Here is a 14,315-nt window from a genome sequence, read left to right as displayed (position 1 = left end):
TTTGTGCCGAGGCAGGAAAGATGGCCTCATGTCTGGCACTGGAAGCATATTCTGCAGCCTGCCAGGCTAAAGGAATACCAGTAGGATCGTGGAGAGGGAATACCCTTTGCGGTAAGTGAATAATTGTGATCGTTGTTTAAAGTATGTGATCCACTTTAAATTATTTTTATTTCATACCATCAGCCCTCCAGTGTCCTGACCGCAGCAGCCCAAAGGAGTGTGTTGACTCCAGCGCCAACTCGTGTCCTGCTCTGCTCCAGCCCGCTTCTTCAGCAACCGGCTGTTCAGAAGGCTGCGAGTGCCACAATGGAAACGTGTTTGATGGGAGCGAGTGTGTACCTTACGGTCAATGTGGGTGTGTTCATCGTGATATGTATATCAAGGTAAATATAAAAGCTTAATACAGACAGTAAATGCTTAAAGGTCACATTGAGTATTTCAGTAGCTACATAATTGGTTTTGTCTCCTCTTCATCTTAGATGGATGAGCAATTGTACACTGAGGATTGCGCTAAGAGATGATGGTGCCACCCTCTGGGTGGGGTGCTCTGTGGCAGCCTGCAGTCTGGGGCAGCAGTGTGCTCTGAGGAATGGTTCCTGCGACTGTTTTGACAGACCTGAAGTTTGTGAGCTCAGGGGGCAGCCTCCAAGTATCCACACTTAGTGGGCAGCAGCTGAGCTTGGAACCTCGGTTAACTTCTGGTCTGATGTCCCTCTGTGACGAGGCAAGTGTGCACCGGTTCAGCCTGGTCTCTTACATGGACCTTGTGATGGCAGCTCTTCCAGGCTTGTCGCTGTGTTTCAAATCCTCCTGCATGGATCATCATTTTATTAATGTGCTTATTGAAAATTGTATTCAATGAGTATTTCCTCTTTTCACAGTTGTTTCACTGGATGATGACCGACTATTTTTATGTCCTGAGTAATGTATATTGTTGAATGTTTGAATACAGAAACAATTTAAACAGCTTTGTATATATCTGTGTTTTAAACTCTAAAGGATAATATGCCCTTCTCATACATTTTATGTAATACTGACGGCACTCTTATCAGTTGGGCCATACACCTTTTTTAAATAAGGTAATCTTTGGCCAGTGATGATTGGGTTCCAGGGGAAAAAAGCAATGAAGGCACACCCTTTATCTAAATCCGCAATGTGTACAATAACTAAACCAGGCTTACTGTTGCACTGCCCGTTCTGACAAAATTAGCACTAATTCAATATTTGAGGTTTTGTCTCGTTTTTTTATCTTTTTTTTTTGTTTTGTTTTTTTAATCAAATGCAAATGAGGGCCAAGTAATATTTACTGTCTCTAAATCATGAATGATTGGAACACCCTGCACTATGTGCTGTTATTCTTAGGTGACACACAAAAGCAACAGAAACCCAACTACTGCCACTCAGCAGAAATGTTAGTTTAATTAAGATTTGACTGCTCAGGTCCATAGGATTATCCCCATCTTTCCAGCCTTACATGTCTGCTTATAAACACAATCTGGTTTAAAGGACACAATATAAACATTAGCATAACTTGTTGCATTGAGTAGGCTTTATAAGTTTGCGATGCGATGCACAATGAGTTGTGTGGTTTTTTCTCAAGCTGATAGATGACAAAAATGACAAAACACTAAGTGGCTTAAGAAATAAAGATACAGAGACGAAACGAACATGTCACATTTTTACCAGATGTCAGTATTTTACTTTTATATTTAGCACTTGTTCGGATGCAATTGCGTCACAGCTCGGTGTTGTTAGTAAAAATCAAAAAATTCTTACTAGAACAACCAAGCGTTTGATAAAGCATGTAACTTGTGATGTGAGACATTAATGATATTCTACATATTTTAGGTATTTTTCAAAACCTAGCCCGATGATCAAATTAGACTTGTGATTTTGGTCTTCTCACATCCTTGCCTTGCCCACTCCAAAATAGATAATATTATTTGGTTACACCAGAATATACATTACAGAAGCTGAGCAAATGATCAAAATGACCTGTTCACTTCTCCGCCTGACGTCAGATGTCAAATGGCATTGGAATTTCTCCTGAAAAAAGGTACAAATGTTGAATAAACTTATCTATATATACATATATAAACCTATATATTATCCAACTGTATTTTGAAAACTGTCCACTTTAGAGAAGAGGATAAGAGTTTTTAAAGAAGCTTGTCCAGGTTGACTGTCCCTCAAATACAGTATTTAATGTTACACATACCGACAAATATTTATCTTCTGCGGCTACAGATTATTTGGGAGGTCATGCGGGGGATTCTCACTCGATTCCTTAAAATAAATGACAGGATGTTCATGACTCCTGTTATTCAGTTGTTAACTGAAGCAGAAGATGATTCATCCCATACATAGTTGGTATTGTACCTCACACCTATGTCAACATAAAGCAGGACCTGCAAAGCTGTGCCAAGTTCTGCCTTCATTTGTTTTAGAGGAAGCAAATAGTCGTTGCTGTTGAGCGTCAAGGTTTTTGATTGGTTGTGTTTTTGTCTGTCTGAGTATAAAAGGATGTCATTTTTATAAAAAACATTATACATGCATCGCAGCAGGTAAGCACTGCTCAATCTGAGATTATTTATTTGGCTGGTTGGTGAAATTAATCAATTTATGTTATTCAAATAATGTAACTAAAACAAAAATGTCTCTTTCAGCCATGGGCACCCTGTTGCTGTTTTCTGCTTTGGGGGCTTTACTCAGCTGTAAGTCATTTTACTTATTTTCTTTCTTTTGACAGGATCCACTTGAATGCTACTCATTTTCATTTCAATGTGATATAACTTAGCTTGTCTTCTTTCCAATTTGTCACAGCTGATTTTAAGCCGTTTAAACTGAACAAACACAGTAGTAGTGATGTCAATTTCAAAACTCAGGAAAATCTTTCTTTTCTTTATCTAACAAAAGCCTGCCTACCATTAACAACTCTTGAATCCGACTGAACGTGGCTTAGCCCAATTCATCAATCACTGCAGCAGTTCTCAAACCTTAGCCAAGTGATCGCTCAATTTGAAGCAATTTATCCAAGTTGAGAGCATTGTTCAGAGCATTGTTGTGCGCCCAAACCAGGTGCTTGTGTGTATGAAGCAGAATGTTAAAAAGGTGAAGAATTCAAGAGAGCAGCACATAAAGGATAGCCATCTAAATTGGCATTTGCTTTTGTTGGGAATAGCTTTTACCTTCAGCTGCTATTGAGTTGGAACTATTATACTGAATGGGTGAAACAGGAGTGTAATCTAAATCCCCCAGGCCCTGGCTGAGCCCAGAAAAAAAATCTTTTCACAGCAAAGGCACAGATATTGATAATATTTCCATTATGCAATTATATTGTCTGTGCAAGTGACTTATTGAGTGCTATTGAAAAGCAGTCAAGACTATTCCTCAGCCTAAATCTCTCACAATGGTTATCGAGGGAAAAGCAATCCGTCCTTCATAGAATAGCATTCATCCTCGCTTTTTAACTTTGAAATGAAGGGATTTTTAGTCACATTCTGTTTGATGTCATATTGTTTCTTTGTAACGCGTATGCAATCCAAGAAGTCTCAAGCCAAGTTTTGTATTTCCAGCACGTGAATCCCTTTGATTGCCTTGGCACAAATTGTCTCACTCATTTCTTAATTTTTTGACTTGTTTTCTTCACACACAATATTTGTGAAGAGCAATTTTCTGGCAAACTTCTTCATTTTAAGTGACTTGAAAATAAGTCTTCTTTTGACATGTGTTTTTCTGCATGTTTCCTTCCTCTTCCTCCCGTCTGTCAGGTCCATCTAACGCTGGATGGGCAGGGAGAGCGTTCACCCTGTCATCCATGCAGAATTATGCCAGTCTTCCCAGAATTAGGCCATTTGTTCCATTCGCCCGTCGTCATGATCCACACTACGCCACTCCTCGCTATCAGTTATACATCACCGCTGTGTCGAAGGCTGTAAAGGGGTGTGTCCTAATTGTGACATTACCCAGAAGGTTAAATATGAAAAAGGAGATTTCTGCGGCATTTTGAAAGACCCCAAAGGGCCGTTCCGTGACTGCCATGCCAAGGTGGACCCAGCTGGCTACTTTGAAGACTGTGTTTATGATGTATGCTTGTATAAGAACAGAAATGATGTTCTGTGTCAGGCTATTACATCATACACATCTGCCTGCCAAACTGTGGGGACCAAGGTGTACAGCTGGAGGACCAGTCAGTTTTGTGGTGAGACATTCATTTCAATAAAATAATTTACAAAAGAAAATCATTTACAGTAAAGTTTCTCTACTGCTCCTGTTTCTGTGTATATACTTCAATGTGCGTTTCTTCCTTTTCTTGGTTTTTATGTTGCTTTTGAATCAGTGCCTTTGTAATCTGTACTCATTCATATTGTCTTTTACATCCCCTGTGTACAGCGGTGAAATGTTCAGTCCACAGCCTCTATGAAGTTTGTGCAACCAGCTGTCCTGCCTCTTGCCAGAGTCTGACCCCTCCTCAAGGTTGCCAAGCTCTGTGCGAGGAGGGCTGTTCCTGTGATGAGGGGTACATCCTCAGTGGAGACCACTGCGTTCCCTTCTCACAGTGCGGCTGCAGCTACAATGACCGCTACTACCGCATTGGCCAAGTGTTTTATCCCAGTGGGCAGTGTCAGGAGGAGTGCAAGTGCTTACAAGATGACGAGGTAATGGATACTGAAAGGACAATTTGAAAAATCATGATTTTTGATCAGTGTGAACTTACTGAGTGGAAATTAATTTGTTGGATGTCTAATACATTTCTCTTGTTTCTTAACTGTCTTTCTCAGGTTGAGTGCAAGAAGTTCACATGTGGCCCCAATGAGAAGTGTAAAGTGGAGAACGGCGTCCAAAAATGCCATCCTATTGGTAAGGGTGTGTGCCATGCCTCTGGTGACCCCCATTATCGCTCTTTTGATGGGCGAACATTTGATTTCCAGGGTACCTGTACCTACACACTCTCCAAGAGCTGTGGGCTGGAAGGCACCCACCTGGTGGCCTTTTCTGTTCACGTGGAGAACGTGCAGTGGAACAAGATGATGAACAACAAAGTAGTGGCCGTCACCAAGCTGGTTGCTGTGGAGGTCTACGGCTTCACTCTCATCATGAGAAACGACATGCGTGGAGTCCTGGTGAGCAACAACACTTGGGCTTCATTTGAACCAAGCTTCATATTTGGAATACAGTGAAACACATTGCTTGTATCTTTCAGTAGCAGATGGTTGTGAGATGTGAAACTAGCTTAGAATAAATATTTCATCAGGTATTCTTTTCTTTAAATAAGACTTGTGCTTTTTCTTTTAGGTAAATGGAGTGTTTAACCAACTCCCTGTGAATCTTAAAGATGGGGCAGTGCTGGTCTATCAAGAAGGCCGGCATTATGTAATTGCAACAGATTTTGGGCTGCTTGTCACTTATGACCTGGTTTATCATGTGACCGTCACAGTACCTGGATTTTCATCTGCCATACTGAATTAATACTGTATTTATTACATGCACGCACACTTCTCTAATCCATGTTTTCCCTCCTGGCTTGTGATAATTTATTTCAGCCATGAAATGCCCGGCCAACAGTCACTATGAGGTGTGTACAGACGCCTGCTCTCACAGAGATTGTACAGTGCTCCGCTAGCTGCGTAGAGGGCTGTGAATGTGATGCTGGCTTCTTATTCAATGGACATGGCTGTGTTCAAGAGACTGAGTGTGGCTGCTATGACAATGGGAGAACGTACAAGGTACACTTCAACGCCGCTGTCTGTACAAAAAAAAGCCATTCCATATACACTAATGTACAAATGATAGCTTTTTTAGTGTCAAAGTGGCTCAAGCAGATACCCATAGTACCATTCATGCTGACATGGCAATTAAGTTGCCTTTGCTTTTTCTATAGTGTTGGACATGAGCCAGTCTGATCGTAGATATGTGCACTGAGGATTTCTCCTGAGACTTAATTAGCAGATTGTCTAAATTTGTAGGGGGGTTGATAGGAATGAAATACTTCACTATAACCTCATTTCCTTCTGTCTATTATTTCCCCCTGTGTAATAAACCTGCTATATGTCCCCAGCCTGGTGAAGTGGCGTATGAGGTAGACTGTAACACAAAGTGCAGCTGCAATCCAGAGACGGGCCTCGTATGTGAGAAACAATCCTGCCCTAAAAGCACCAAATGTATGGTCAGGAAAGGAATCCTGGCATGCTACAACACAGGCAAGACACAAATACTGTATTTGTACTCAGTCCTAACTTTAGTGAATAAATCTACAGTCAATTTTGAATGACTTTTGAGTTGGATTGCAATTTTCCATTAATTTCCCTTTCGTGTGTTTTTCTTGTGCAGATCCCTGCAAAGATACCAAGTGGCGGGTCAAAGAGAAGTGCCGTGTTGAGAAGGGTAAAGCGCTCTGCATCCCCGAGTACACAGGCAAATGCTGGGCCTGGGGTGACCCCCATTACCACACATTTGATGGTTACAACTTTAACTTCCAGGGCACATGCAAGTATGTCATCTCTAAGACCTGCGGGAATCTGGATGGTCTTGTGCCGTTCTCAGTCACCGAGAGGAATGATAACCCGGGAAACACAGCAGATTCTTATGTCAGGGAGGTAGATGTGTCTGTGTATGGGTACACCATCACCATCCGCAAGAACCAAATTGGTCGAGTCACGGTAGGATTTCTTGTCTGATGTGTTTGACCTTTAGTATTTCAGTGTTGACATTATTTATATTGTTCTTGTCCATCCCCTTTAGGTGGACGGGGAGCTGTTGAATCTTCCTGTGCGACTGGATGAGGGTGAAGGTGAGGTGTCGGTGTTTCAGCGTGGTCACACTGCGGTGGTGGACACAAACTTTGGCCTGGTTGTCTCCTACGACTGGAACTGGGAGCTGGTCATCAAGCTGCGCAGCAGCTACTACGGCAGTGTCTGCGGTCTGTGTGGCAACTTCAACAGTAATGTCCGTGATGAGCTTCAGAATCCAGCCAGCAAAGTGGTCCCCTCAGTACTAGAGTGGGGCAAGAGCTGGCAAACGTCTGATCAGGACAAGGACCATCCTTGTTCGGACACATGTAAGAAAAAATGTCCTACCTGTGACGGTAACCAGAAAAAGGTCTATGAGACTGAGGAATTCTGTGGGGGCCTCGTAGCTAAGACCAATAATATGTTCAAGAAATGTCATGGAAAATTGGACCCCCAGGCCTTCATGAACAACTGCGTGTATGATATGTGTCTGAATAAGGGAGACAAAAAGATGTTGTGCCAGGCATTTGCCTCTTACAGTCAATAGTAATCAAGGACTGGAGGAAAAAGTTTGGCTGCCGTGAGTATTTACGAGAATCTCATTGGTTCATCCTATTCAAAGATTTCATTTAAATATTTAAGTTTTTTTGTTTTGTTTTGTATCTATTTCCAGCAATGAGCTGTCAGCGTCACAGCCACTATGACGACTGTGCCAGCCCATGCCAGCCATCCTGCCCATTCCCTGAGCAAAAGAAGACCTGTAACGGTCTTAAGGGTTACGTCCTCAGCGCTGGTGTCTGTGTACCTGCTAAAATGTTTGGCTGCTCCTATCAGGGGCGTTATTACAAGCCCGGTCAGCACTTTTGGGCTGACGAGGTTTGCGGTCGCCTATGCGAGTGTGATACGACCCTGGCCATGGTGACATGCCGCGAGGCTTCTTGCTCTGCCAAGGAGACGTGCGGCGTAGTGGATGGAGAGCGTACCTGCCGACCCATCAGTCACGCCACATGCAGAGCCTCAGGTGACCCACACTACCGGAGTTTTGATGGCCGCAGGTATGACTTCCAGGGCACGTGTGTATATCAGCTGGCGGGTCTGTGCTCGCAGCAGCCAGGGCTAGAGCCATTCAAGGTGACGGTGCAGAATGAGCACCGGGGAAGCAAAGCCGTGTCCTACACAAGGACTGTCAACTTTTCTATATATGGCCTAACCCTCACCATCAGCAGAGAATACCCCTCCAAGGCCCTGGTAAGTATGCATGTGGAGGTATGGATAATGTGAAGCATATGGGTGATTTGATAAAAGATTAAATAAGTAATCTTGTTTTCATGTGGATTTTTGGAGAGAAGAGAAATGGGACCCAACATTTAGTTACAGTATTAAAAATAAACACGGGACAGATATTCTGAGTCTCATTCAAATGACTGGATGATAATACCGTCTATCATTGTGCTCATTCTGACATCTCTCATGCTCGTCTGCATATATATTTAATTGCATATTAAGATTTTGATCTGGGCAGGCTTAATTAAACTAAGATTTAATTGCACATTAGAATGGATTAGCAAGGACTGCAGAATTATTAAATCTATAATCTCAAAATATTTCTCGCTTTCTGCTCCTCAGCTCAATGGGCAGCTCGCTTCGCTCCCACTGGATTACAATGACGAGCTGGTCGTGTTTCTCAGCGGCTGGACAGCCGTGGTGGAGACAGTTGCTGGTATCACCGTGACCTTTGACTGGCGTAGCACAGTGAGCATTACTCTGCCCAGCAACTACCAGGGCGCAGTCTGCGGCCTGTGCGGCAACTACAATGGAAAAGCTCAGGATGATCTGACCATGCGGAACGGCCAGACTGCCACAAATGAAGCCAAGCTGGGGGAGAGCTGGCAGGTGGCCCTCGTACCAGGCTGCTCATCAGTCTGCCAGGGGGCATGGTGCCAGGCCTGTTCAGACTCCCAGAGGAAAGAGTACCAAGCGCAGAAGTACTGTGGTATTATCGCTGACAAGGCAGGGCCTTTCAGAGATTGCCACACTCTTGTGGACCCTGTTCCTTACCTGGAGGACTGTGTGTATGATGCCTGTCATTATCGTGGTCACCATGGATCAGTCTGCGATGCTGTGGGAGTCTATGTCTCTGCCTGTCAGAGCCAAGGAATCCCCATCGGCTCCTGGAGAACAGATCTCTTCTGTCGTGAGTTTGAGATTGTGTTTTGGTGTTTTTCTTTCATTTTTGTTTGATTTCAAATCTCTTATTTCAAAAATATTTCTTCCATGTTTTACATTGTTCCTCTCTCCCCCTTCTCATCCTGTCCCGCAGCAATGGTGTGCCCAGCTAACAGCCATTATACATTGTGTGCCACGGGCCGCACAGCCACCTGTGCCAGCTTAACCACCATTGCCACCTGCCGCGGGCCTGCACAGAGGCCTGCGAGTGTGACGAAGGCTACCTGCTGAGTGGGGATACCTGTGTGCTTGTGAGAGATTGTGGCTGCTCCTACGATGGCCACTACTACAGGAAAGGAGATGCCTTCTATCCCAAAAACGAGTGTGTGGAGCAATGCATCTGTGGAGAAAATGGTGCGGTGTCTTGCCAAAAGGCCAAGTGTCGTGCAGGGGAGACGTGTAAGCTTGTAAACGGAGTGAACGGCTGCCACCCCGAGGGGCAAGGCAAGTGTGTGGCTTCTGGTGACCCTCACTACATTTCCTTTGATGGACGGAGGTTTGATTTCCAGGGTACCTGTGTCTATGTGTTGGCCAAGCTTTGTGATGATGACAATGGCCAGCTGACGCCATTCAGCGTAACTCAGGGGAATGAAAAGTATGGAAATGGAAAAGTGGCTGTGACCCAGTCAGTTTCAGTGGCTATCTACGGTTACGTTATTTACATCCAGCAGAAAGTGCCATGGAAAGTCATTGTGAGCTCAAAAACTTAATCCAAAACATGTTTGGCTGTGCTTTTGCATCTTGATTTATTTCCTCACAATGATTCTGTTCTCCTCCTCCTCTGTCAAGGTGGATGACGAACTTCTAAACCTTCCTCTTTCCCTCAACAATGGGCTCCTGAGAGTCACCCAGGAAGGTCGCAACATAATTCTCCGGACGGCCTTTGGACTAACAGTCCTGTATGACACTGTCTATTACGTTGAGGTAATCGTTCCTTCTACATACCAGGGCAAGATGTGTGGTCTTTTCGGCAACTACAACAAGAATGGTGGTGATGACTTCAGGCTCCCGATGGCAGAAGAACGAACAGCGTGGATAAGTCCGGGACGGCATGGGTGGTGGACTTGCCTGGCAATGTGTGTGGAGGCCAGTGTCCGGTATGTGAGCAGGCCAAGGCCACCTTGTACAGAAAGGCCGACTCCTGTGGCATCATAAGTGCACCTAATGGGCCTTTCAAAGTCTGCCACAGTAAAATTGACCCAGCGGCATATGTATCTGATTGCATGTTTGATGTTTGTGCTCTGGGTGGCAACAAAGATACTCTGTGTAACAGTGTACAGGCCTACGCGTTTTTTTTTTTTTTTTTTTTTTTTTTAACATTTTATTTGTACAGGGACAGTTCACATTAATCGACAGCACACATTAATAAAAACATGACTGTAAATGTGACAGTGTTAGCTAAAAAAGCTAATTTTCAACCGTTGTCCCTGGGCACGGTGTTAGAAGCCGCTCTGGCAGGCGTTGGCCTGCCAGAGCGAAGAAGTGAACATCCAGCCATGGAGGAGCAGCTCTTTCTGCCGTAAGTTACACACAACAGTAATTTAGCTCAGGAATTGTCCATATTTTTGATGATTTATATTTCAGGAGCACATACAAAGTCTAACAAATGTCATCTTCTCTTGTAGCTGCTTCCTGCCCTGCACGCAGTCACTATGAGGTGTGTGCCGACACCTGTGGTGGGACCTGTGCCAGCTTTCTTTTCCCACTTACTTGTTCTGAAAGATGCTTTGAAGGGTGCCAATGTGATGACTGCTTTGTTTTCGATGGCATCCAATGTGTTCTCTTGGACAACTGTGGACGTGCGCACAATGGAAAATATCTTACGGTAAAAGATTTTCTGCTGCGAGCTTCCTAGCGCGCACGCGCATCAGAAAAATGGACTGTATCCGGTTCACAATCAATAACAATATTTAATGTACTACACAAAGTTCACTTACAAACGGAATTAACTATCAATAGTAATGTTCTCGAGAACAGAGACCACACGCACGCATCTCACTCACAGGTCTGAATTCAGGTACTGAAAAACGAAAGCGGATGTGGTCTGAGGAATTCGCTCCAGAACAGTCTCTTATATGCCCCGACAGTTGGAAATGTCCGAAACAGTCATAGAACATCTGAATGACCCTCCGTGGCGATTAGTGATTGGCTCCATTTGACTTCTGTCCCCTCCCATTATCGATCCTTTAGCGAAACATCTTCTCTCCTCGCAAAACATCTTGACTCCACCTCTGGTCAGCTTGTCCTCCACTGACCACATCCTCCATTTGCTGCATGTCCCACTCAGACTCCCTATCTGACCCTCAAACTATTCTTACAGTGTTTTAATACCTTTAGTGACTATACTTTTATGATTTAATACATTCAATTAGTTAATATACTGTCACACATAATATCTTCTATAAGCAAGAATATTGTAAACATATTGTGACTAACATATTATTATTGTGACACTTCTACTCATCAATAGGGGGGTTATTTAATCGTACTTATAATGTGTTTAATACTGAAATTCTCCACATTGTACACAATATATGTTTCCAGGTGGGCTAAGCACTTGTGGACAAAGCCTGTACGTCCAAATGTATGTGCCAGGCCTTTGGGATGGTGAAGTGTGAGAAACTGTCATGTGCCAGTGGGGAGGTTTGTGGTGTAAGAGATGGCGTCCAAGGTTGCCACGTCAAACAGGGCCGCTGCGGCGTCGGCCTAGACGGCCACCTCACCTCCTTTGACGGCGTGTCTGGAGCCATGGCAGCTCAAGGGGCGTTTGAAGTGGCGTCTCTGTGTGACGAGGCCGCGGAGCTGTGGTTCCGTGTGGTTGTGGACGTCAGAGTCTGCAGTAAAGGTGCATCACCCACTGTTGCCACTGTGTATGTGTTCTTCAAGGAAACTGTCGTCACAGTGAACAGCCAACACATGATTTGGGTGAGAAGAGCCAGAAAGGATAACAGTAACATGCCAAAAGTAATCGTTTTGTTGTGGAAACTTTTACTTCAATTTGTTGGTGCCGCTTTTTCCCCGCTCTTCATGTCATCCAGGTAAATGGCAGGAAAATGTCCCTTCCCAGCAAAGTTTTCTGTCCAAATCTCAGGGAGGACTGTGATCATCGAGAGAGGATCCGCCGTGCGGGTCACCTACTCTGTTTCACACGAGGTCACCGTCATTATTGACAGTAGCCTGTCCGCCAAAATGTGCGGCGCCTGTGGCAACTACAATAACAACCCGAGAGATGATATGAAGACTGCAGATGGGAAAATCACCACTGATGTGTCTGTGGTTGTTGGCTCCTGGAGCGCTGGGGACTTCTCTAGATGGTGAGTTTTTGAAAGCATTTCCTCTGTTTAAATGTAATGGGTAAATATACATTGCTACATTTACTGCCATGATAATGATCTTCTTCATTGCAGGCTCTCATCACAATGTTCCCCAAGTCCTGATGTTAACTTTAATCGTTCTAATAGCGTAACGGCTTCGCCTCCTCGTCTACGCTTGTAACCTTCAATTCTAGTTAAAGTGGAAGTTGTAACTTGAACTCTATCTTGCCCTTTATTGTGCAAACAGCAAACTTAATTTGACCACCGAAATAATCAAGTACAGATCAGTGAGAGATGGCACGGTGCTATGACCATTCAACCGCTCATTCTCTTAACAGCAAGAACTAAACAAGGACTCCACAGAGCCCTTTTAAAGGAATGAGTGTGGTTTTTAATTGCATTTGGTTCAATTTAATGAAGAAATGCCAGAGAAACCCCTATGGTAATTACTGATTAAAAAGCAGGTGAGGCTGACAGGCATGGCCATCAAAAGCTACCATGCTTGCAATCCAATCACTGCTTGTCATCCAAGGACACTTAAGACTCATCTGGGTGCAATATTAATTTGAGCCCTCGTCTTTAGTTCTGTGTTCTAGCCTTAAGTCAGTCCCTTAGAGAGTTGAGTTTGGTGCGTCCCCCTTCCTCACTTTATTCAACATAGTTGTCTTTTCGCAGCGATTTGTCGTCACCAGACTCTAAAGAACACGAGAAAATGCCCCCAACAATCAGAGCTGCTCCCCAGTGTTTGCATATGCCTTTAGAAATACAATTTTCAGAAGTGTTGCTTGTAATCTCTGTTGTGGCCAAGTGAACATGTCTTTACTTTGCTGCTGTGCCCTTTGACTGCAATTTTTCTTTTTCTTTTCAGTGGCCTGTAGAGACGTTGGTTCTCCGTTGATAGAAAGCATCTGGTGTGAACTGAGGTTGTTTCCTCTCAGAACCATGACCTGATGCTTCCTCGTGATTGAAAGAGCCGTAGAATGTGGCTCACATCCCTGCGTTTTACCCCATTAAACAGGATGAGGAATGTGAAGTCGAATGTGAAGTCGAAGAACGTTTTCTTGTTTACAGACAGTCTTACTCATACTTCAATACTTCCTCTTGATTCATGAAATGGTTTTGGTTGTTTACTGGCCATCTGGTCATCTATTGTTCACTTTGGAGTGGTGGGAAAACTCTAGCTCATTCTTGACCAACATCTCCATCTAGTGGAGGAAATAGTAGCGTCTCTGAAATGTGTTTTACAAAATGTGTGCTTCTTACCTTTCCAACGAATAAATACTTTTTCATTGCACTGCATGAGTTGTTTGTGATTCCCAGGCAATTTAGTAATCTCAGACCTGTAGAGCACTGTCTGTATACCAGTCCAAATTAAAAAGCATGACTCTTACGGGTATGGGTAATGTGTGCGCAGCTTCTGCTGCGTCCAGCACAGCTGGTGAGGGGACAATCCTGTGTAAACTTTACGTTTCAATAAAAAAGCTTTATGCACTAAAGGTCCTTGCTGTAGGAGTGGCAAATAATGTAGTACAACAACAAAACCCACCCTGGATATAGCAGTGTGAATTCACTAGATTGACACGGGACCTGCTGACACCAAAGCTTAATCCACCCAGCTATGCGTTTGTTGCTATGGAGGGGGGGGGGGGGGGGGGATCTGGCAGTTTGGTGTGGGAGAGACCTTGATTAGGCAGTTTTCATGTAGCTGAGAGAGAACTTTATCTCACTGACGGACTGCGCCGAACGTGAGAGCGCACCAGTGTTTATGCTTTCACTTCACTGCGCTGAGCTTCTCTCCAAAGCCTCCAAATTACACCACAGTGCTACAGGCGCACTGCTTGCGCCTCTTATATTTCGCTGTTGGGGGAAATGAGCACGAATTACAGTTCATTATGAAATCGGGTTTTACTGTCTGTGCTGGCACCATATCGCATGGGAGTAATATCTCTGCCCAGCAGCACTGTACTGTTTATCTCTGCTCAGGGTAGTTTCAGAAAAAACTCCAGAGGCTGAGCAATCACACACCCATTTCTCTCTCTCTCTCTCT

The 14,315-nt window shown here is 44.1% G+C and overlaps 1 protein-coding gene across 1 annotated transcript; it reads left to right on the top strand.

Annotated features, from left to right (window-relative positions):
• Positions 1 to 20: 20 nt before the first annotated feature.
• On the top strand, positions 21 to 13,146 carry fcgbp (Fc gamma binding protein; the record flags this gene model as incomplete). Its single annotated transcript, XM_079276192.1, is given in 19 exon segments — positions 21 to 111; positions 184 to 351; positions 3,908 to 4,201; positions 4,393 to 4,658; positions 4,782 to 5,123; positions 5,586 to 5,726; positions 6,059 to 6,200; positions 6,331 to 6,659; positions 6,742 to 7,057; positions 7,402 to 7,976; positions 8,355 to 8,944; positions 9,103 to 9,646; positions 9,744 to 9,963; positions 9,966 to 10,228; positions 10,398 to 10,473; positions 10,580 to 10,779; positions 11,550 to 11,793; positions 12,046 to 12,268; positions 13,137 to 13,146. Coding segments are annotated over 19 exon segments (5,034 nt in total).
• Positions 13,147 to 14,315: the final 1,169 nt, after the last annotated feature.

Source organism: Melanostigma gelatinosum (assembly GCF_949748355.1).
Source record: "Melanostigma gelatinosum genome assembly, chromosome: 9".
NCBI lineage: Eukaryota > Metazoa > Chordata > Actinopteri > Perciformes > Zoarcidae > Melanostigma > Melanostigma gelatinosum.
The sequence above is the reverse complement of the archived record's forward strand: the minus strand, read 5'-3'. Positions and strand labels throughout refer to the sequence as shown.